The sequence below is a fragment of the Cupressus sempervirens genome, chromosome 1 (assembly GCF_028749045.1).
Source record: "Cupressus sempervirens isolate cs-2001-9-10 chromosome 1, ASM2874904v1, whole genome shotgun sequence".
In the NCBI taxonomy this organism is placed as follows: Eukaryota; Viridiplantae; Streptophyta; class Pinopsida; order Cupressales; family Cupressaceae; genus Cupressus; species Cupressus sempervirens.
The window spans coordinates 345,413,802-345,437,649 of record NC_143118.1 but is presented as its reverse complement, the minus strand read 5'-3'; the positions used below and the strand labels follow the sequence as shown (position 1 = coordinate 345,437,649).

The 23,848-nt window shown below is 35.6% G+C and overlaps 2 protein-coding genes across 2 annotated transcripts; both read left to right on the top strand.

Annotated features, from left to right (window-relative positions):
* The first annotated feature begins 12,186 nt into the window (after nucleotides 1-12,186).
* Nucleotides 12,187-14,358, top strand: LOC149577640 (disease resistance protein Roq1-like). Its single transcript, XM_089790465.1, has 3 exons — nucleotides 12,187-12,852; nucleotides 12,999-14,121; nucleotides 14,223-14,358. The coding sequence occupies exons 1-2, from the start codon at nucleotides 12,320-12,322 to the stop codon at nucleotides 14,095-14,097; spliced, it is 1,632 nt and encodes a 543-aa protein (XP_089646591.1). The 5' UTR covers nucleotides 12,187-12,319; the 3' UTR covers nucleotides 14,098-14,121; nucleotides 14,223-14,358.
* Nucleotides 14,359-17,738: 3,380 nt separating this feature from the next.
* On the top strand, nucleotides 17,739-18,395 carry LOC149577639 (receptor-like protein kinase). Its single transcript, XM_089797180.1, has 2 exons — nucleotides 17,739-17,796; nucleotides 17,926-18,395. Exons 1-2 carry the CDS (start codon nucleotides 17,739-17,741, stop codon nucleotides 18,393-18,395), a joined length of 528 nt encoding a protein of 175 aa, XP_089653306.1.
* Nucleotides 18,396-23,848: the final 5,453 nt, after the last annotated feature.

Below are 23,848 nucleotides of genomic sequence, written 5' to 3'. Positions count from 1 at the left end.
AAGACTAAATTGATTGTCTATATACTTTTAATTCTTGTCAAATCCATCAATATACATGTTATATACTAAAATATCAAAAGTTCAATTTCTTTTCAGTAGACCTAAATAGTCTTTTGGTTCTCTCAACCTATACATCAGTTGATCAACATTATCCTTAGAGAGAACTATATCTATAACTGCCCCATTATCATTAGATCGAGACCTATTTTCCTTCTTACTTTTTGATGATTGTGATCCTCTGCAATTCCAGGCATAAGATGATTAACACACAATGGTACTTGAACAAAAAGCACTAATAAATATTGAGGATGTGAATTGATAATACCATTTTTCAAATGATTTTGGTGTCTCACCCTTTATCACTAGTGCTTCAACTTTATTAGCCCTCTTCTTTGGTGACCTACAAATGAAGAATTAGCATAGTAAAAAATCTAAGATAAGATTAATCCACTAAAATTAGAGAATGAAAAAAATTGAATTTGGCTTGTCATTAAGAATTATCCATTTGTACAAATCCTTGATTTTTGAGTTGTATGATAACCCTTGCTTGATGAGTATTGAAAACTTCTCCCATTGTATCCTTGCTTTCGCCAGTTTGAAGTTTCTGGTTATATGCACACAATCATGACTTTGCATCACAAAGCCTTCAAATTCTAACAATTTTCATGTTCTTTCATTACATTTTGATCTAAACAACAAATTCTAAACTTTCACTTATTCAAATGACTAATCTAAAAATGGGTCCTATTAAAGAATCTAATATAAATTCAAATAATGTATCTAGATTCTAAACAAATCAAAACATAAAATCTATGATTTAAACTAAATCTCATCACTTACACATCATGACAATTCGGTCCACCTTAGTCATGTGGACAGTCTTGGGGAAGAGCTTGCAACATTGTATTCAGATCCAATTGATCACTCTTTCTCTCTATCCCTCTCTCCCTATTCAATCTAATAAGCCAACTAGATCTGCTCGACATTTTAATGTCTCAAGTATTGGCTCATGGTGTGACTCGTGAACTTTCCAAAGAATCTTATTATGTGGTTTTCCACTATATTTTATCAAGTGGACATTTAATGTGACAACAAGGTTTAAATAATGAAGAATCTTCCTCTCTATTTGCCAATCCTCGAATAACCACAAGTTAGGGTTCTTCATAGAATATCACCTAAGCCATGTGTTGGTTACAACCAACACATTGACATGGTACTCTAAACCTTCACCATCTATAACCAAGTGATCCAATTTTTGTTTGGCTTGGACACAATGACATAAATAATAATTTGTTCATTCTTCATTGTCTTCAGGTGCAATAATAGAAAAAACATGGCCTGCACTGACAAATGTACAAAATGCGGTCATTAATTCAGAAAATACTTAGGTAAAAGTTATAAAGTTACATATTGAAATTACAAAGATATATATATATTACTAGGTTGCACTAGATCTGACAAGCGGTCAAAGTCAATAGACCAATCCATCTCTACCATTTCCAGTGCTTGTGGGGGATGATAGGTGTCAATTAGGTCCAACACCCATACATCCCATTTGTCCACTCATTTAGTTGACTCATAGTCATCCCAATTTACCTCTACACATGATGGACAATAACATGCCATTTTTCGTGTGTGGATACTCCATGAACTTGCATCAGAACTTCTAAAAGAGTGTAACTCACTAGATCTTGTTAGTGTACAACAATCATGATATGGTGCAATGTTAGTATTATCTATCAACCCAAAAAATCTACAAACCATAGACTCACCTTCCTTACTTAGACCCATTGTAGCATTACACCATTGAACGATGGATTTTGCATCTATCAATATTGCTCCATCTTTGTACTTTAGTTCTTCATGAGCTAGGGCTCTTTTGATGCATGTGCCTACACCATCATGCTCTCCCTTTCCATGACCAACCTCTGTGAAATTTCACATATATTGAATTCTACACAATCTGTGCATCTTGCTCAACCAATAGAACATCTATGCATTCTTGAATTGAGATGTGCAATTGTCTAACTAAATAATGTGCTGACGATATGTTATGCCCTTGTTAGCCAAATCTCTATAAAATAGTTGAAAAAACCCATGTACAAACTCCATAGAATGTGATCGATCATCTCTGATGTAAAAATGGTACTCCCTCAAAATCTTCGTGTCATCCTCTATACTTGTAGGTGAATGCATGAATGTTATGCAAAAAATAATGGAAACCTATTGAGAAGTATAATAATTTTCTTGCACCTCATTTTGTGGTTGTAGTGTGTAGTTCTCTACGAAATCTACAACTGAAACAATGGTATCCAGTGGAAACGTATCCTTGCACAACTTGAATTGCAAATCCGACCATCAAGCTTTATGGGTATGCCTTTCATAATTGTAAATAATCTTTTCACGAAAAATCTTCATGAACTCATACAATAAAATTTTTTCAATTACTAAATCACATCTTTTACCATGTTTCCCATCTTTTAGAGCATATTTCACTGTCTTAAATATTTTGTAATCTACTATTTCATTTCCAATTGCATGTGTACTATCCATATGTTGACAAGTTGATAAAAGTTTCAAAGAACCACAAAATAAGCACGTACCATCCAAGCATGATGTCTTGTAAAATTGTTGGTCATCCCCTATTTCATATAAAATGTTGGATATGAATTCCCTTGAAGATCTTGGTGGCTCATTCATATCACAATCTTGCAAATCAAACTGAGAATGCAAAAACATACATATATGCCTAAAAACATCAAAATGGTTAGAAAATTCAATATGTCTCCTACAAGAACAACTTTTTTGTGTGTGATTTATGTCACATAAAAAGGTTTAACCATCTCAAAAAATCTTTGACTTATTCAAATTTGAGGATACATACCAATAAATTTTGAAAAAAATTGTGTTTAAGTTCAGTCCAAAAAATGTTTCGCATGTAGGTCGCGATTTTGGCTACCAATCCTCCTTACAACATCTCTTTGATTAGGAGAAACATGTGTGTTATTTTTCCAAAAATCTTCAATCAATGATTTCAAAGCTTCACTAATTTCTTTATCCTTTCATGGTAGTCTACCGCTAAATGTCCATAACTCATTTTTTGTTGGATCTTCCAATCTCTCATGCCTTAGCATGGCTCTCCTTAGAGTACCTCTTCCAATGTTTAATGTTTTTCTTGTCTTTCTCATGAGTCGAGCTTTATTTATTTGGCTACTTACTGTTGTCGATGTAAGTACTCGTCTTGTGATATTACTATCTTTGATGCATGATTTAGAACCCACTTTGTCATAAGTACTCATTAGATTCTTTACAATAATTTTTTCATTTGAATCATCCATCATTCTTAGCCCAAGAATCTTCATGATAGGCCTAAATTTAAAATTTCTCATCATTTCAACAAATAATTGGCATTGACTTGTAATATTTAATTCTTCAAAAAATAATCTCCACATACGATTAACTTTTCTTTGACAAGTATGCTTGCTAATCTTGTCAGGCATTGATTTCAAAATGTTAGTATCAATATCAATCAAATATTTTGGTTTTCTAAAATGAATTCTAGAAGGTTTTATAATCTCTTCAATTCCCTCAACATTTTGAACATCAACATAAGGTTGAGTGTATTGTGTGCCTTGAACCGAAGATGATGTGCCTTAGCAATAAGATGCAAAAGATGGAATATCACCTACTTGATGTGTTGATGTTGTGCCTTCAACATGACATGATGAAGTGTGTATATCGTCGGATCTACAAATCAGTGTCTCTTCAACATGAGGAGATGATATGACTCCAACATTGGAAGATGGTGTAATGGACAATATGACTCCAACATTGGAAGATGGTGTAGCTTCACAATTCAATTGTCCTCTTGAGCATAACAGTCTCATTCGTTCTCTTTGTCTTTCCAATTCTTCCTCTTTGTTTCTTTGTACCAGTGGTTCTTGATCCTCTTCAAAAGTCAATTCTTCATTATTGCTTTGCAATTTTCTTTGTTCACGTAGTAATTTCATTTTATCTCTTTTAATTGCCAAATCTCTCTCCCTATCTTCATTTGTCTAAGTTTTTAGTTTCTTCCTTGGCATGATGATGATTTCTACATGTCAAATTATTCAAACATCTAAATTACTTACAATGTGTAAATTACAAATTATTCAAATAAATATAAAAATTATAATTATTTGAATGAATACACAATATATATCAAACAACTTGTCAAATTTCTAACCATTTCGAAATAACATTTCATTCAAACATACAATTTTCAATGAATTCACTATATATTAAACAACATGTAAAATTATAATCAAATTTATATCTATATATCAACGAAAAATATTTTAAATGGATTGCACTAACCTTTTCTATACAAGGAATATTCAAAAAGTCTTCAAATCACGTATCCAATGATTGAATTTGGTGTTTGCTAGCTTCAAAAAGGGTTGAAATAGTGTTTGTTATGTTGACACCCATGATTTCTGTTAGAATAATAGAGTGCACAACAGACCACAAGTAGAGAATGGATGAAATGGGCCCCAAAGTTGTTTTTTGACCATTTTTAGGTGATTTCACATAGTGCGTACGCACTATGTCAAAACACATCACTCTTCATCCTCCCTACTCTCTCTCTCTCTCTCTCTCTCTCTCTCTCTCTCTCCCTAGTCTCTCTCCCCTCTCCCATCCCCTACTCTCTCTCTCTCTCTCGCTCTCCCTCTCTCACCACCTACTCTCTCTCCCTCTCTCACCCTCTCTCCTCTCCCATCCCCTACTCTTTAGATCTCTCACACACACTCCCATCCTCCCTCTCCCATTGCCTACTATCTCTCTCTCTCTCTCTCTCTCTCTCTCTCTCTCTCTCTCCCCCATCCCCCTACTCTCTCCCATCCCCTACTCTCTCTCACACTCTCTCCCATCCCCTACTCTCACTCTCACTCTCACTCTCTCTCTCCCATTCTGTTCTCTCTCTTTGCCACCTCCTACTCTCTCACACACACTTTCCCATCCCCTACTATCTCTTACACACACTCCCATCCACCCTCTCTCTCTCCCTCTCCCACCACCTAGTCTCTCTCTCCCATTTGCTACTCTCTCTCTCTCTCTCTCTCCCCCCTCTTCCATCCCCTAAACTCTCTCTTTTATAGATACACACTCCCATTCCCCCCTCTCTCTCTCTCCTCTCCCATCCCCTACTCTCTAGATCTCTCACACGCACTCCCATCCCCCCTCTCTCCCCCTCTCCCACTCCCTCTCCCATCGCCTACTATCTCTCTCCCCCTCTCTCTTTCCCTCTCTACTCTCTTTCTCTCCCATCCCCTACTCTCTCCCATCCTTTTCACTCTGTCTCTCCCATCTTGTACTCTCTCTCTCTGCCACCCCCTAATCTCTCTCACACTCTTTCCCATCCTTTCACTCTGTCTCTCCCATCCTGTACTCTCTCTCTGCCACCCCCTACTCTCTCTCACACTCTCACACTCTCTCCCATCCCCTACTCTCTCTCTTTCACAAACACACACACACACACACACTCCCATCCTCCCCTCTCTCTTCTCTCCCATCCCCTACTCTCTTGATTTGTAACACACACTCCGATCCCCCTCTCTCTATCTCCCTCTCCTTACTATCTCCCACACTCTCTCCCATCCCCTACTCTCTCTCTCTCTCTCTCTCTCTCTCTCTCTCTGCCACCTCCTACTCTCTCTCACACTCTCTCCCATCCCCTACTCTATCTTACACACACTCGACCATCCCCCCTCTCTCCCTCTCCCTCTCCCTCTCCCACCACCTAGTCTCTCTCTCCCATCCACTACTCTCTCTCTCTCTCTCTCTCTCTCTCTCTCTCTCTCTCTCTCTCGCGACTCTCTCTCTCCCCTCTCCCATCCCTTACTCTCTATATCTCTCACACACACTCCCATCCCTCCCTCTCCTCCTCTCCCACTCCCTCTCCCACCGCCTACTATCTCTCTCTCTCTCTCTCTCCCATCCCCAACTCTCTCTCACACTCTCTCCCATCCCCTACTCTCTCTCACACTCTATCTCTCCCATCTCGTACTCTCTCTCTCTCTGCCACCCCCTACTCTTTCTCTCTCTCACTCTCTCCCATCTTTTCACTCTATCTCTCCCATCCCATACTCTCTCTCTCTACCACCCCCTACTCTCTCTCTCTCACTCTCTCCCATCCTTTCACTCTATCTCTCCCATCCTGTACTCTCTCTCTGCCACCCCCTACTCTCTCTCTCACTCTCTCCCATCCTTTCACTCTATCTCTCCCATCCTGTACTCTCTCTTTGCCACCCCCTAGTCTCTCTCTCACTCTCTCCCATCCTTTCACTCTATCTCTCCCATCCTATACTCTCTCTCTCCCTCTGCCATCCCCTACTCTCTCTCTCACTCTCTCCCATCCTTTCACTCTATCTCTCCCATCTCATACTCTCTCTCTCTCTTTTCCACCCCTTACTCTCTCTCACTCTCACACTCTCTCCCATCCCCTACTCTCTCTCTTTCATAGACACACACACACTCCCATCCTCCTGTCTCTATCTCCCTCTCCCTACTCTCTCTCACACTCTCTCCCATCCTTTACTCTCACTCTCTCCCTCTCCCATCACCTACTCTCTATCCTCCATCCCCTACTCTCTCTCTCCCCTCTCCCATCCCCTACTCTCTCTCTTTCACAAACACGCACACTCTTATCCCCCCACTCTCTTCTCTCCCATCCTCTACTCTCTAGATCTAATACACACACTCCCATCCCCCCTATCTTTCTCCCTCTCACTCTCCCACTCCCTCTCCTACTGCCTACTATCTCTCTCTCTCTCTCTCTCTCTCTCTCTCTCTCTCTCTCCCTCTCCCTCTCTGCTCTCTCCCTCTCCCATCCCTTACTCTCACTCTCTCTCACACTCTCCCATCCCCTAATCTCTCTCACACACACACACGCTCTCTCTCTCTCCCATCCTATACGAGCTCTCTCTACCACCACCTACTCTCTCTCACACTCTCACACTCTCTCCCATCCCCTACTCTGTCTCTATCACACAAATTCCCATTCCCCTTCTCTCTCCCTTTCCCACTCCCTCTCCCACTGCCTACTCTCTCTCCCCTATCTCCTACTCTCTCTCTCCCCTCTCCCATTCCCTACTCTCTCTCTTTCATAGGCACACACACTCCCATCCCCCCCCTCTCTCTCCTCTCCCATCCCCTAGTCTCTAGATTTGTCACACACACTCCCATCCCCCCTCTATCTCCCTCTCCCACTCCCTCTTGCACCGCCTACTATCTCTCTCTCTCTCTCAAGTACTCTCTCTCCCTCTCTACTTTCTCTCTCCCATCCCCTACTCTCACTCTCTCTCTTCCATCCCCTACTCTCTCTCTCTCTCTCTCCCCCCATCTCATACGAGCTCTCTCTACCACCCCCTACTCTCTCTCACACTCTCTCCCATCCCCTACTATATCTCTCTTATACAAATTCCCATTCCCCCCTTCTCTCTCTCGCACTCCCTCTCCCACTGCCTACTCTCTCCCATCCCCTACTCTATCTCTCTTAAACACTTCCATTCCCCCTCTCTCTCTCTCCCTCCCACTCCCTCTCCCACCACCTACTCTCTCTCTCTCTCTCTCTCTCTCTCTCCCATCCCCTACTCTCACTCTCTCTTTGCCACCCCTACTCTCCCTCACACTCTCACACTCTCTCCCATCCCCTACTTTCTCTCTTACACACACTCCCATCCCCCCTCTCTCTCTCCCTATCCCACTCCCTCTGCCATTGCTTACTCTCTTTCTCTCCCATCCCCTACTCTCTCTCTCTATCTCTCTCTCCCCTCTCTCTTTCACACACACACCCATCTCCCCTCTCTCCTCTCTCATCCGCTACTTTTTCTCTCACTCACTCTCCCTCTCCCACCACCTACTCTCTCTCTCTCTCTCTCTCTCTCTCACTCTCACTCTCACTCTCACTCTCTCCCTCTCTACTCTCTCTCTGCTATCCCCTACTCTCTCTCTCTCTTTCTCTCTTACACACATTTCCATCCCCCCTCTCTCTTCCTCTCCCACTCCCTCTTTGATCGCCTACTCTCTCTCCCATCCCCTACTCTCTCTGGAGCTACTCGGTCTCCTCCCTCTCCCATTCCCTACTCTCTCTCTTTCACACACATGCACTCCCATCCTCCTCTCTCTCGCTCTCCCTCTCTCACTCTGTCTCCCACCGCCTACTCTCTCTCTCTCTCTCTCTCCCATCCCCTACTCTCAATCTCTCTCTCCCACCTTGTACTCTCTCTCACTCTCTCTCTCTCTCTCTCTCTCTCTCTCTCTCTCTCTCTTCCATCCTCTACTTTCAATCTCTCTCCCCCATCCCATACTCTCTCTTTGCCACCCCTACTCTCTCTCACACTTCCTCTCTCTCCCATCTCATACTCTCTCTACCGCCCTACTCTCTCACACTTCCTCTCTCTCCCATCTTGTACTCTCTCTACCACCCCTACTCTTTCTCACTTCCTCTCTCCCATCCCGTACTCTCTATGCCACCCCTACTCTTTCTCACTTCCTCTCTCTCCCATCCCCTACTCTCTTCCCTCTCTCATCCCCTACTTTCTCTCTATCTCTTTCTCTCTCTCACACACACATAGTCATTCCCCCGCCCCTACTCTCTTTCACTCTTTCTTTGCAACTCTACACTATTTAGGTCTCAGTAGTGCGTGTGCACTATAGCGCGCACATGCTATTGAGAATTCAAATGCTTTCAATAGTGCATGCATGCTATAGAGCACATGCACTATTGAAAGATTTGCATTAAAATCAAGCCTAAGGCTTGGTTTTTCCTTGGAGATCCAACCCAAAGGTTTTGAGTTTATAAACAGGTCTGAGACGTGTTTTCCAACAAACATGCAAAAAATGATTGATTTTTCTTGTGTGCTCTCCTTCAAGATTCTTTGTGGTTGGGTATCGATAAGATCACGCTACATGACATTGTAGGTCTCTGTGTTAGCTATCTAATCATATAATTTATTTTTAATTTGAACTATTTCAAACCTTTCATCTATAATTTCTTTTGAATGTATGTACATTTTTTGTCGAAAACCACCATGTACTAATTGGGTTATAGATTTTAGCTTGTTCATCAAATTTTGCAACAACTTAGTTTTTTAGAAACTAGACTCCATTCTACACACTTTGAAATTTTATTATTATTTTTATTTTAGATTAGTTTTCAATTATTTCTAGGGGGAGCACATAGATATTTCACGTTTTTAGGATGTGTCTAGTTAAAAAATTCATAAAAATAATAAATACACATTATAAAATTACCCGAAAAATCTGGGATAAACTACATAGTGTTAAGTAACTTTTGACTAGAGCGATTAAAGAATTTCAAAAAAAAAGTTAAAATCTTAGGGGGGCCACACTTTGTACTGTGTTATGTTTTTTTGGAATAAACAGTACCACTTTTTGTGGCCCCCTTTTTTGAGGACCTAAAACTAAACCATTTTGAGAAAAAATTAGTAGTTTAGAAACTAGATTCAAAAGACTACGACTTTTTTTTTTTTGTCATATCTTAAAATTTTGAGCATAACTATCTTCAAATTCTTGTTGAAGTTCAAAAATTGCAGATTTCAAGAAAAAGGTGTCCACTTATACCCCCCTTTTGGCACCACAACTTGGTGCACTTACCCGTAGACAAGTTGCCAAGTGCAAGGATGAAGAAAATAGACTTAAGTTGTTACAAGAAATTTGATGTAATATTTTTTTTCAAGACTTTGTCCAATGCAAGTACAATTTTAATTTGCCACTTTAATATTTTGTAATTTTTATTATACTTACTATACTATTGTATGATTGTAGCATTTAAATAAAGTTTTCATTTACTTGTATACTACTATGAATCACATCTCAAATGTTTTAAATACATGTTTTCACATCCATAATATATAAATAGACTTTTAATATACCCTTGTAAATTCTTTTTAGTATCCTTACATTAAAGAAAATGGCCACTTATTTTCTTATGCCCTTATAAGTTTGTATCACTCTATGTCAAATATTTTTTTTGAAGATAAAATATACTAACATTTAAAAATGCGTGTCAAGATATCAATTTGATCAAATATATTTTATGTTTATTTCATGTAACATACTTTAGTTTAATGATTATGGTTACTATCCTTGATGCAACATTTCTTTCCTTTTTGAAAAGTCATATTCTTTATCATGTTTTAATTATATAATTTATTTTCATAATTTCCATGCAGATTACGAAGATGTCAAACAAATTACGTTTAGAATGAATTTACTAGTGGTTGCAAGACTTTCATCGTAGACTTCCACAAAACGCCATCCTTCGTATAGAGGAGTTGAGTGTTCGGTATTGGATACGGGATAGAATGACCAATCAAATTATAAATAATGGACCAAGGAACAATCAATTAAATTTTTTAAACTATACTCTATACTTCAACTTCCATTATGCCACAAAAGTGAAGATGAACTTAGATGTCAAATTTCATCACCTTCAAATTGAGGTTGTAGACTTTTACAGATGGCCATATACTTTGTACTGTGAGATTCATGATCTTTATCTTGCAGGATGCATTTTTAAAATTATCATTACCCCAACAGTAAATGTCAAGAAGCACACTCTCTTTGATGAGCTTAGTATAAAGTTTATGAAATTTCTTAAAGGAGAATCTAAAATTAGCTATCACAAGGGTCCACTCGAAGAATGGTTGATAGCTACTCTTAATTTTAGTTACACAATCACATTCACAATACACCAAGTCATTCCATCTTTTAGGTTGTTGCATGCAAATTATGGCATACCTACATTATTTCACGTAAAGTCTACACTATCAATTAAAGTACGAAATTTTTTTCATGAAAATGTAGAGTTATTATCAGTTCATCCATGGTTGAAAAAGTAAAAATATTCTACATATTATTTGTCAATGTATTGTCAACATTTTGAACAATAGTATTTTTTATTATACCCAATTTTGGAATAACTACTAACTATTACACTATAAAGTTTTGCAATGGATTATGTCAACATTTTTTTGAATGATTATTAAGTATTTCTTTATTACACATGTTTGTATAAAAATTTCTATATTGCTTCAATATGCTCGAATTGTTTAGCAATAGAATGTATAACATTTCTTCAATTTCTATAACATTAAATAATTATCTATATGATTTTAAAATATCTTTTTAAAATACTATTAATTTTTTCTCTATGTAAATTTTTAAAATTAAAATATAAAACATATAATAAATCATAATAATATTAAATATTTATTAATTAAAAAATTTCATTATGTATTAATTATAACGAATTATACTTTTAAAAATAATGTCTTTCATTTTTCATCATGAGTGCTACTAGCTATATCGATACCCTTCTGAGGCGCCTATTGCACTGAGTGAGATTATAACAATAGGCACCTGAGGAAGGATATCTCCCAGCTTATTTTATATATATATAATATATATAAGCTAGTTTATGCACAGGAACAAACTAGTTTTAATTTTGTTTACAGCTGTATTCGACTTCTTGATCAAATGCTAAAATTCCATTTCCATCGGCCAGTTAACAGTGGCGACGGAAAAATAAGTTGGCGAATAAGTAAGCTTTAGTCGTACAGTCCAATTCCCGCTTTAGAAACCAAGTGAGGAAAGTTCATTGTACAGAACGAATAAAGGTTCCTGGTTATCTAACATGAAGATAGAAAAAGGTAGTCCTTAAGGAAAGAATTAGTAAGAACAGAACAGTGATGGAATCTAATGCTAAGAGAAACCTTTCTGCGAGCTGTTTATGACTATAATTTAAAAATCTAAATTTTGTAGTGAAACTGAAGACAACAACAAAGTAAGAGCAAATAGCAACAGAAATGTGCATATGTAAATTAAGTTGAAGTTAAAAAAGAAAAAGGAAACAAAGAACGAATGGGAGTGTATGGAACAAGCTACCGTTATAAAGATGTAAATATATGCATGAGATGATGCGAATGAATCGAAAATGCAGTTACAAATGTTGGGGGAAAGGGAAAGGGATCATTAGTAGCTATATGTAATTTGGAGTGTTAAATTGAGGAATTAAATAATATGGAATTTAGATAAAATTTTAATATATTTTAATACGTGACTTGCCTGTTTAAAGGTATGAAAATGCACTCTCCAACCAGTAACTAATCTTACGGAGATCGATGAGTAATCTCTCCACTAATACAACACATTATATATGTAAAAGCTCTGGCGTTGGGAGGTCATAGGATTTTACTGCCTTGTTGAGAGGGAAAGCATAATTAAGCTGTTTCTGTCGAGGCCATTCTGCATACTCATGGCGTCTTCTTCATTATGTCAACAGCCAAGCACAGAATCTGAGCATTTCAGTGAACTTGAAAGGGAAGGGTTGGATGTATGTAGAAAAGGATACGATGCATTCATCAACCACAGGGGTCCTGATGTTAAGGAGTCAGTTGCTTCAAAAATTTACAATTCTCTGGATCGTATGGGATACCAGGCATTTCTTGATCAGCCCGAGTTGAAACTGGGAGATCAAATTCCCTCTACCATAAAAAATGCCATAACCACTTCCACACTTCAACTCTGCATCTTCTCACCACGATATGCGGAGTCCTCCTGGTGTTTAGATGAGCTGCTTCTCATGTTGGAAACCAAGGCTCGATTTATTCCCATATTCTGCGATGTGCAGCCTCGTGACCTTCGCTACCCTCACAAGGGAATCTATGCACGCACTCTCGCTGAATATGAAGAAAAGGGCAGATTCAGCAAAGACAGGCTTCAGCGCTGGATAGAAGCCCTCAAATCTTCCTCACGCGTCCGCGGCTACAAATTCAGCACGGCTAATGAGTAAGGCTGAGCCTTTAAACTCCATTTTCTTAGAATTCCCTTTTCTGTTTCAGTTGTTTGTTTTCAATTCATTGTGATTCAGGTTTTCACTTGTTCATCTCCATATTTATTTCAACAAGTTTCTGATCTATTTCTTGTTTCGTCAGTAATGTGAATACCCTGTGTGAAGACATTGCCTTGGCCGTGAAAGAAGAGGTTGAAATCACAAGATGTATGGAAGTTGCAAGGTATCCCGTAGGACTTGATGAACTTGTTGAGGATTTTGAAAAGCAGACTGCAGGGAAAGGGAATATTGTTGGAATCTTCGCGATGGGGGGTTCTGGAAAAACAACCCTAGCCAAAGAATTGTTTAACCGCAAAAGGCGCAGTTACCATAGATCAAGTTTTGTTTTTGATGTCAGAGAAGCGTGTGTTAAAGATGAATTAACTTGTTTGCAAAGTCAGATCCTGAAAGACCTTTTCCTTGAAGATCGCAAATTTATGAGCAAAAGTGAAGGGACAAGCCATCTTAAGGGGCGAATGCAGAGGTCTAGTAATCAATTCCTTATTGTTCTAGATGATGTTGATGACCGGCAGCAGTTAGATGCTCTGTTGTTCAGAGATGCGCTCAATTCTGGCAGTCTGGTCATTGTCACAACTCGGGACGAGAGTGTTTTAACAAGAGCAGGAATTAGTAGCCATTACAAATTGAAAGAAATGAAGAGTTGTCATGCAAAAGAACTCTTCTGTAGGCACGCCTTAGACCAGGCAAAAGCACCCACTGGATATGAGAGGTTAGTTAATAGCTTTGTAGACTTCTGTGGAGGTTTGCCTTTGGCTATACAAGTCTCTGCAGCCAATCTCTTTGGGACTGCTGATTTGAATACTTGGCAGTCAGAGTTGCAGAAATTTAAGAGCAGTCTGAATCTGGAAATAAAGAGTAAGCTAGGAATAAGTTTGGGCAGGCTAGACCGAGAACAAAAACAAATTTTTATGGACATGGCATGTTTTTTCATTGGCAAACGGGTGAGTATGGGTATACGAATATGGAAGGGATCAGGATGGAACGCAGAGCACACAATTCAGACTCTCAAAGACAAATGTCTTCTTGAAATAAGAAGGAAACCTACACAGATTTTTTGGAATCCAAGGTGTGAGTTTCAGTATGATGGTTCCTCTGTTTTTAAAATGCATGATCTCCTTCGAGATCTAGGCAGAGAGATGGCAAGAGAAATGAATGTGCCCGCCTCTCCCCTTCGACTCTGACGTCCTCCAGACCTTAAACTACTGGTTTTCTTCTTTCTCTCCATATCTTTTTCTATTCTAAATTGTAAATTCTACCAATTTTTTTTTTCCTCTAGAGCCAATTTGATCTGGATCTTTGCATGCAGGAAGAGAAGGGATTGAAAGATATCCTCGCGGAAAGCAAAGACAAGAAACTTAGGTGCTTCAATTCAGTTTTTGATTTGTCCATGAATTTGCACATCACATACTTCTTGGGAAACTTAGATGATCGTGATCTGGCGCTGACTGATTTGCTTTGGATTGAGCTTCGATTCAATGGCCAAAAATGGACAGGCATCCCTTCATGGATTTCTCTGCAAAATTTGCAGTGCTTGAGAATCATCGGAGGAAATTTCGAGAGATTGTGGCAGGAAGATGGCAAGGTATTTTTGTCTTCGTTGAAAATTAAGCTTATATTAATAACAGTTTGTTAAAAATTTAATCGTTGTAGACAACAGGGATATTGCAGTGATTAGTAATTATTATCATCACTGTAATTGTAACGGCCTGTGGAAATCTAATCTTTCTACTAACGATATTGTTGTCTACATTTAACATTTTAGTTTTTAAGTCAAACTCTTGAGTAGTAGTTCACAAAAACCTATCTTTTATAAAATGAATAGAACACTTAACATCCCATTGTATCTAGGTGATGTTCATAGAGGCGAAGCATTGGACCTTAGTGGGAGGCTACCTATCCCAGTACTACTACAACTCAAGCACACTTAGTCAAAGAATTTTCTCAAGATTAAGTGCACTTAGCTCATTACCTCATTCACAAGATCTATATCAAGTGTCATGCACTATAAATTTAATCTTGGAAGAAATTTCATGGTTAAGTGTGCTCAAATTGAAGTGATACTGGGATGAGTGACCTGTCCAGAGAAGCTCCATACTTCACTTCTATAAACATCATCTACAGGTAATAAGTGCTAAATATGCTATTGATTTTCATGAATGATAGATTATTAAGAGCTACTACTCATGAAACATAGAATTTGAAAATACACAGTTAATCCCTATAACAATGTCATAATTTGGCTTGCTGTTAAAAAAAATATCTCGGTAAAAAAAAACGTCTCTTATTTGTCAATTATAGATTACTGTTTAACACTCATTGTAAATTACAGGCCCCTTCCCAGTTGAAAGAATTACTACTTTATCGAACCTCATCTGCAGAGTTTCCAAATGAATTAGGAATGCTACATAATTTGGAAAAACTGGTCTTACAAGGAAGCTTAACTGATATGTCTGTCATTGATGGGAGAGCCTTATCAGAATCGGTTGGAAAACTCTGCAATCTTAGAAGTTTGGTTTTAGTTAATTGTGAATCAAATGGGCATCTGAGTTTTAGCAGTAGTGGATATCCAGAGAGTGATTATACCACAGCCATATGCAGTAAGCTCAAAAGCACAGACATTCAAGCTGTAAATTTGGCATCCGAGGTCTCAGCTAGTGGAGAGTACTGGACCAATCTTAAGTATCTTATCCTTGATTCCGTGAAAAATTTGCGTGAAGTGCATTTATGGCTAGCAAAGCCATTAGATCGTCTGAAGTTCAAAAATTGTAAACAATTGAAAAGTGTATCAGGGAACTTAGGTCAAAGAAAACTTACACAACTGATCATAAGTAATTGTTCACGTCTTCAAGAGCTACCAAGACAACTTGTGAGTGACTTGAACTCAAATGAAGTTGATTGTTTTATACCCTTAAAAGGAAATAAAGACGTGAAAGGAATAGAGTATCTCCATCTTTCATATGGAAAAGTCAAGAAATACAAGACCTGTTGTACAAAGCTACCAAAGACAATCAACGTGCAATCCTCCTGAATTGTAAACTTTATTTTATATATTTTTAAAATATGATCTAACGAAATAATTTAGATAATAATATAAATTAGTTTTGATGAATTCTATCATTGCTTTTATAATGTATGAGAAGCATTGTATTAGATGTAAACTCCTCTCAAATATTAATAAATTTTTACTGTTTTTGGTGAAAACTAAAGTCTAAAAGTACAATTATGCACTTTGTGGATGATGAGACAACTTTATTTCTATTAGCTATTATGTTTCTTCTATATTAAGAATTAAGAAATGGGTGGTGACTAGAGTGCTTATTATTTTTTCTATTTTTTTAAATAAAAAAGATAAGCGTTAAATAAAAAAGATTTGGTACATGAATCGAAAAAAAAGTATGAAGGATTAAAAATCACTCTCAGGATCTAGCTTGGAAAGCAGAAACCATAATAAACTTAATCATAGCCTAGAAAAAGAAAACCCCCAAGCGGCTAGTGCAGTATCAGTTGAAGGAGGGTTTGGATCAAAATAAGAACAATGTATAAGCAATAAAGAAACCAATCAACACATTACCATGCACAAGCAAAATTCTTCAACACTTCCAAGGTTCACACGACGACCCAAATACACATTTAGAACAAAATACACAATCTCACAATATTGTGTAACAGGAGCTCAAATAATGCCCAATGAGCCATAAGAGGCAAAGATGACACTAACTCTTGACTACACATAAAGAAGTCTAAATCGATACTCTCAATCCATCTACACAAAGATTCATTTTAGTACCAAAGGGAAGTGTTCCTAAGACGGTTAAGCATACAAGGTCATTACCATCTAACCATAAAGGAGCTACATAAAGCCATCACAACAACATAAACAAGATGCCCAACATTCAAGCCTAAAGAAGTGCAAACACCAAAGTAGGCAGATGCATCAATCTGGGGAGATGTTAATTACAATGCATGCAAACATCAATGTGGAGAGATGTTAATTACAATGCATGCAAGCATGCAAACATCAATCTATAGACTAGTAAAATTTTGAGACAGAAGTTCTCAAACCAGAGTCAGAAATGCAACTCTTTAAAGAGAAACACAAGTCAATGCAAATGCCAATTTAGGCATAGACTTCAATCTATAATATTTCCCCAAACTTGGAAAAATTAAAGCAAAATGTCTAATTCAACACCAATGTACAACTGGTAAAACATCTAGTTCCACGCTGGGGAGTACCTATAATCTTACTGGTGTTATTCCTGAGCCGACTGATCCTGAGCCACAACAATCTCACTGGTGTTATTCCTTCAGATTTTTTGGGCTCCAATTCTATCGTTGATTATCTGGACACGAGTAATCATTTGTTGCAAGGAAGAATACGAAGGAGCCTTGAGGACTGCAAAAACTTGAGCTCCATAAACCTGTCCATGAATCAACTGAATGGTAGCCTTCCTGCAGAAATACGACAACTCTCCAATCTACAGCTTCTGACTGGCCCGCTTCCTCAGGAGCTAGGTAATGCTTTTCTCTTGTTTCCAGTGGACTTAAGTGTCAATTCCTTTAATGGTTTTCTGCCGGACCAATTAGCCAGTCTACAGAAATTGCAGTACCTAGAATTAGAAGGAAACTGTTTTTGGGGAACCATCCCGTCTTGGCTGTCCGATTTGAGACAAATACTGCAACTCAATTTGGGCCAAAATCAATTCCAAGGTCAAATTCCGTCCTCACTAGGAAATCGAGAAAATCTAGCAATTGGTTTAAATTTAGGCAAGAGCAGATTGAGTGGAACAATTCCAGCATCCCTGGGAAATCTAAATAAACTCTAATGAACTTGGATTTGTCATCCAACAATCTCTCCGGCAGCGTTCCATATGCACTTGACGGTATGTTGTCCCTCGATGCAGTAAACATCTCAAATAATCAGCTCAGGGGATGCCTACCCAAATCATGGTTGAAGTTTTGGAATTCGTCCTGAAGCTCATTCACTAGCAATCTAGATTTGTGTGCAACAGAGAAACAGGTGAGTCTCTGTAGATGCAGGGGCGATTTTCCTCTCTCTAACAAGGAAATCCAACGACTCGGCAATGTCTATACAGTCCTTATTGTGATCGGAGCAGTTGTGCTCTCTTGTTCCTTTGTAGCTTTGATTCCATGGAGACTCTATGCACCCAAATCTGGTGAAGAAGTGCCGGTCGGACTGCAGGAAAAGTTTCAATTAACAAAAAATCAAAGTGAGAAGTATATAATTGGTAAAGGAGGCAAAGGCGTGGTTTACAGAGTGCAGCAACCTGTCGGTAAATTTTTTGCATTGAAGGCGATACAGTTAAACCCTAAACAAAAAGAGGAGAAGAGCATAAGAAGAGAGTTCAAAACAGCCTGTCAAACCCGTCACAGGAACCTGGTTGAAGTGTTGGAGACATGGCAAATGAAAGATCGTGGGTTCATTCTGTACAAGTACATCTCCAACGGGGAGTTTGAATGATGTATTGCATGAGATGAAACTCCCTCCAGTTATAGGATGGAATATCTGTCACAAGATTGCCATAGGCACAGCTCACACTCTATCATACCTTCACAATAACTACAAGCCAGGAATCGTACACAGTGATATAAAACCCTGCAGTATACTGCTGGATTCAGATATGGAACCCCACGTTTCTGATTTCGGTCAATCACTGCAGATTCTTCCTCACTTATGGGCACTTTGTTCTACATTGCACCTGGTAAGAGAATGTCTACATTAGTTTTGCTGCTGTACAGTTTTTTAGTTTGATGGGTTTTTGCTGCAGAACATGGGCATTCAACTAGAGTCTATTAATAGACTGCCTATTAATAGAATAATCAACATTCTCATTTATGTAATATTTGTAGGCTGTCTGATACTAATAGACTTTTTTTTTTATTGCCTCTTTGCTAAAGAAATATGGAATCTTTTTGGTTTTTACTATCCATTAATGTGAATATTATTGAAATTGTTATGGATCACATTAATGGACTTAGTAAAGATGCTAATTTATCCTAGAATATGCTATCTTCTAACATTCTTTGGCAAATCTGAAAATGTAGGAATGAGGAAAAGTACCAAGGTAAGCCAAGGTTTCTTATTGAGTTTTTTCATAAACTCACATTTTAAAATATTCTTGCAGGTTCAAACCACCATGATTATTGAAAAAGACAAATTTTGAAGATTTTTCAAGCATGGTCAAGCTACGTTCTTTTCTTATGAGCTTAAGTATGGATACCAATGGAGGAGGATATTGGATAATTTGTGTGTGTTCGAGCATACTTGCCGAAAGCTAAACTAAGCCATTAAAAAGAATCATAAGCCCAGTTAGGAGCATATCTTTATGTTATCCCAGATCTAGGAGCAAAAGAAAATCATTTGGATGGAAGGCCCACTCGGTTGGACCACGTGGGTGGATACCCATTCTGACATTTTACATTAGTTTAATGGTTCCTCCTTGTTTTGGGGTTTTGTTGTATATGATCCTTATTGTATTATTGCCTCCTTGGCTTCGGTGTGAGGCTATGCCTTCTTGGCTATCGGTGGTCTATTTATATTTTTTGATCTCTCTATAGCTAATAGAAAATAAAAATCCTTTAAAATTTCTAATATATATATATATGAAATTAAAGAAATCTTCAATTATATTTAAATTAAGAATTTTTATAAATAAGTGTTTATTAATAATTTATTACAAATAAATACTTAATTTCATATATTATTGATTTATAGATTTATGTAATAATTATTTTTTGAATGTTATATTGTGTCTTATTAAAAAAAAAATTACATTTCCCATTCTTTTGTGGATGACTATATTTAAAATAATAATAATAAAAAGTTGGAACAAGTGAAATTAGTCACAATGTACGAGCTCATTTATCGTCACCATAAAAATAATAATTGTCCACTTGCAATAGATGACATGTACAATAGCACCTAAATAATAATAATAAATGAGACTCATTTATTACTCCTTCAAATTTTATGATTTTTTTAGCCACAAAAATTCATATAAACCCTAGGAAATTTATGTCTGTCCAATCAGAAAACCATAATTAGAGAGCCATAATTGATTAAAAAAATCAAACCTTACAAAGTTTCATATAGGACATTAGTTTTTTTGTGCAAAAATTAATGCCGATGAGAATTTGGGGGCCAATGAGAACATTAGTTCCCTGCCTTATATAAGGCAAAGACTAATAAATATGGTATCTGCATTTTTATAGGTAGAATAGCAACATTTTTGCAGGTTTATATGTCATTTTATATCTAGGTATAAGCAGAATGTACAGTGGGAGCTATCTCCCCAAATTTTTGTCTATCAATATCTTACATTGACCACTTTATTACTTTAAAGGGAGTATCATACTTTAAAGGGAGTATATTAGGTGATAGAACTTTGAAAAATAAATAGAATTTCAAATGTTTATATCTTTTATTTATTTTCTAAAATTTTATAATTCATATTTTCCACTAATTATATTGGCCCATTGTAATTTTGGTATGATAAAAATTAATTTATTTCAACAAAAATAACATAAGACATTAATGACAACATTGACTTTTTACAATTACCCACATGTTAATTAGAATTTTTCACAATATGTGAAAATATGCCATTTCATTAATAAATATGTCATTTATTAATGATAACTTTATGTCATTAATTTAACAACTTTATCTTTTATAATTGAGTTAATTAAAAAAAATTGTTTTGATTTGTGCATTTTTTATTAAATATAATTAAATAAATAAATATTAGTTATTGACATGTTATTTAACTTTACTATTTTTTAATTAATAGAAAATAAATTATATTAATAATAATCAATGACTTTTTCTAAAATTAAATATAATATTGTCAATTTTACACTAAATAGTCTTACATATTTTTAGTTATTTTTAATTTTTAATTATTATTTTTAATAGTTAATATGATTTCAAATTAATGATGTTAGTATTGATATGTTACTTTTTGCAACAATAAGATGGTTGTTTAAAGACTTACTCAAAACAAACTTAACAAATTTACTTATTTGTCATACAAAATTATCACAATCAATTCACACATATTATTTAAATAATTATTTTCTAAGAAGCCCCTTCTATAAGGCTATGATTTAAGTGCTCACAATTTCAAAACTTTGATCTTTGACTCAATTGTTCATAAGAGTAATTGCTTACATCTATTTATATCAAAAGTAATTAGTATATTTGAACTATATTTCTATTGTATAAATATCATTCTAACTAAAAATATTTTTGTAAACATAATTTATAGTTAGAATGATATTTATACAATAGAAATATAGTTCAAATATACTAATTACTTTTGATATAAATAGATGTAAGCAATTACTCTTATGAACAACTGAGTCAATTATGTTTACAAAATATTTTATTAATGTTTATATATTTGGAATGATTTAAAAAGTTAGAATGAGATTAGGATTATTGTGTTGTTTGATTTAGTATTTTCATTTTATATAATAATGGTAAATAAGAATAGAAATGATACAGAGTTTTCTTTGTCTATGAGTTAATTATTAGTTAATTATTGTTAGTTATTTTTTCATTTATTTAAGCATGTTATTAAAGGTGAATGGAATAATTTATCTATATATTTGAAAGTGATGAATCAATATTATATGAATATTTATGGATGAATAAAATAACATTAATTTATATTGCAATGAAATAAAATGAATGCATTATATCATTAATTTGACTAAAATAATAATAATAATAATCTTTTCAAAGGTAATAGAAAATTAAATTGTGTCTAAAGAGATAATATAAAATTTAATTGTCTCATAAATGTTAGTTATATATCTTGATATAAAATATTCATTTTTGCTATGTTATTTGTGCCCTATAAATGATAGTTAACATTATTTGTTGAGCTTATTCATTTTAAGTTTTTTCTTTTAAAATTAAAAGAAAGATAAAATGACTAACAAAGCTTCCAAATGCAAATCCCCAAAAAAGTAAATGCCAACTTCTTTTTCAAACTTGGAAAATATAAACACAGAAAATTAAAATTTTAAATTTAAACAAATAAAACCACACTAGTAAATTTGCATTCATTATTAAGCACTATTAATTATTTACTTAGGTCATTTTATACTTATATAAAATTATTTTATTAGATTAACCTACGTTGTAAGGAAAACTTGTTTTTAGTGATAATTCTAACTACAATTAGTGTAAACAAGTTCCATGTACAATTGTGATCCATTGGTAGACTAGAAAAGAAGTATTTGTTGTTCAGTTATAAACAAGTAACGATTTCACTAGATGATAATAGCTCAAAAATACATGCATGCAATCTACAATTTATTAATAATAGGTGGCATGGAAAGTATATGGGTTTGAAGTTAATGTTAATGTTGATGAAATACACGGTGTATTGATTCTTTAGGAAAACCTAAACCTTCACCAAGAAGGGTATCAAATTTCAATTATACTTTGATGACTTTATGTAAGGTCCTCGTTATTAGAGCTTGGAGGAAACTATTGTTTCTTAGTTAAAGTTGTTTATGCTAATTAGAGGAATCTATGAGTAAAAGCTTAATTATAGTATATGCTTGCTGTGATGTATGATTTTAGTATAATATTATAAAGATAAAATGTTTTTTTTTTTTTTGATATCAAGCCATCGATACATGTTAAGGAAAACTAATTCTCTTTGCATTCATATGTATATAAAGTTTTAACATACAAGCTTGAAAGTAGTTTTTTCTTAGAGTTATCAATATTTGACTTATTATAAATTTTAGTTGAAAATAATTCATAAATGACATTCATTTGGTTTAAATTTTTTTCATTTAAAGAAATATAGGAAATGTTGCACATTGTTCACAATTTGAATCATGGGTGTACATTTTAAAGGATTTTGATAGTGTTATAATATATGATGAGTTTATTACTTTGAAGTGCTATAGTTCATATTTATCTAACATAGATCATAAAGAATTTCATTATATTTTAGAGGTCTTTGGATTTCTTTTAAAATCTCTCTTTAAAGTAGCTATTTTATAGTAATATTTTTAAAGCAATTACCATATACATGTTGGCATAGGGGAGAGGACCTAGTACTTGAACACCCTAACTTCACGCTTATCAAAACCCTACGTAAAAATTTCAAATTGCTCCCAATTTTTTATAGCAGCTCTTACTTGGCGGGTCATCTACTTATAACTAAAGTTTCAAGTCCACGTCACCTATTATGATGCCACATCAGCATGCTTTTTGCCAAGTTGTCTAAAAGAAACCCAAAAAAAAGTGAGACTAATGGTTGTACATAATAGGTACCCATAGTTGAACAACTAATGTAGCATCACATCATTGGTTAATTTTTATAACTAAGGGTACATTTTATTCAATTTTGGGTAGTTAGAATTATACTAACAACTTTAAAGTCACAAGTATTGGTACAATGTTGTCAAAAAAATTGGACATTAAGTCAATAAGTGTAGGTATTAAGTGAACAACTCCTATCACAACTATTGGAACCTGTTCAAGTATTGGTTCCTCTCCCTTATATATTTTTCATTGATGTCAAATGGTAGAGATTATTTGTCAAATGATAGTGAAGTAATTAATGTAAGTGATGGCTTTTTTTAATAAGAAAGGAGCAGCGGCCAAGTAAAGATATGAATGTGTTGTATACATTCTCATTAGATTAAGAAAAATTAAGTTATGTTATGATGCCAATTTCTTTTATTTAATTGGATAATGGTTGAGTTAATGAGTAGTAAGTCACAAGATGATATAGTATATCAACTATGATTCATACTTTTGATGAATGACAAGGTATATTACTAATGTGGGCATCATTAAAATATTGATAATGAGGACATCATTAAGGTTTTATGAAATGGCAAAGATTTAAAGATATTGTCTTTGTATGTGATCTACAAATGTTT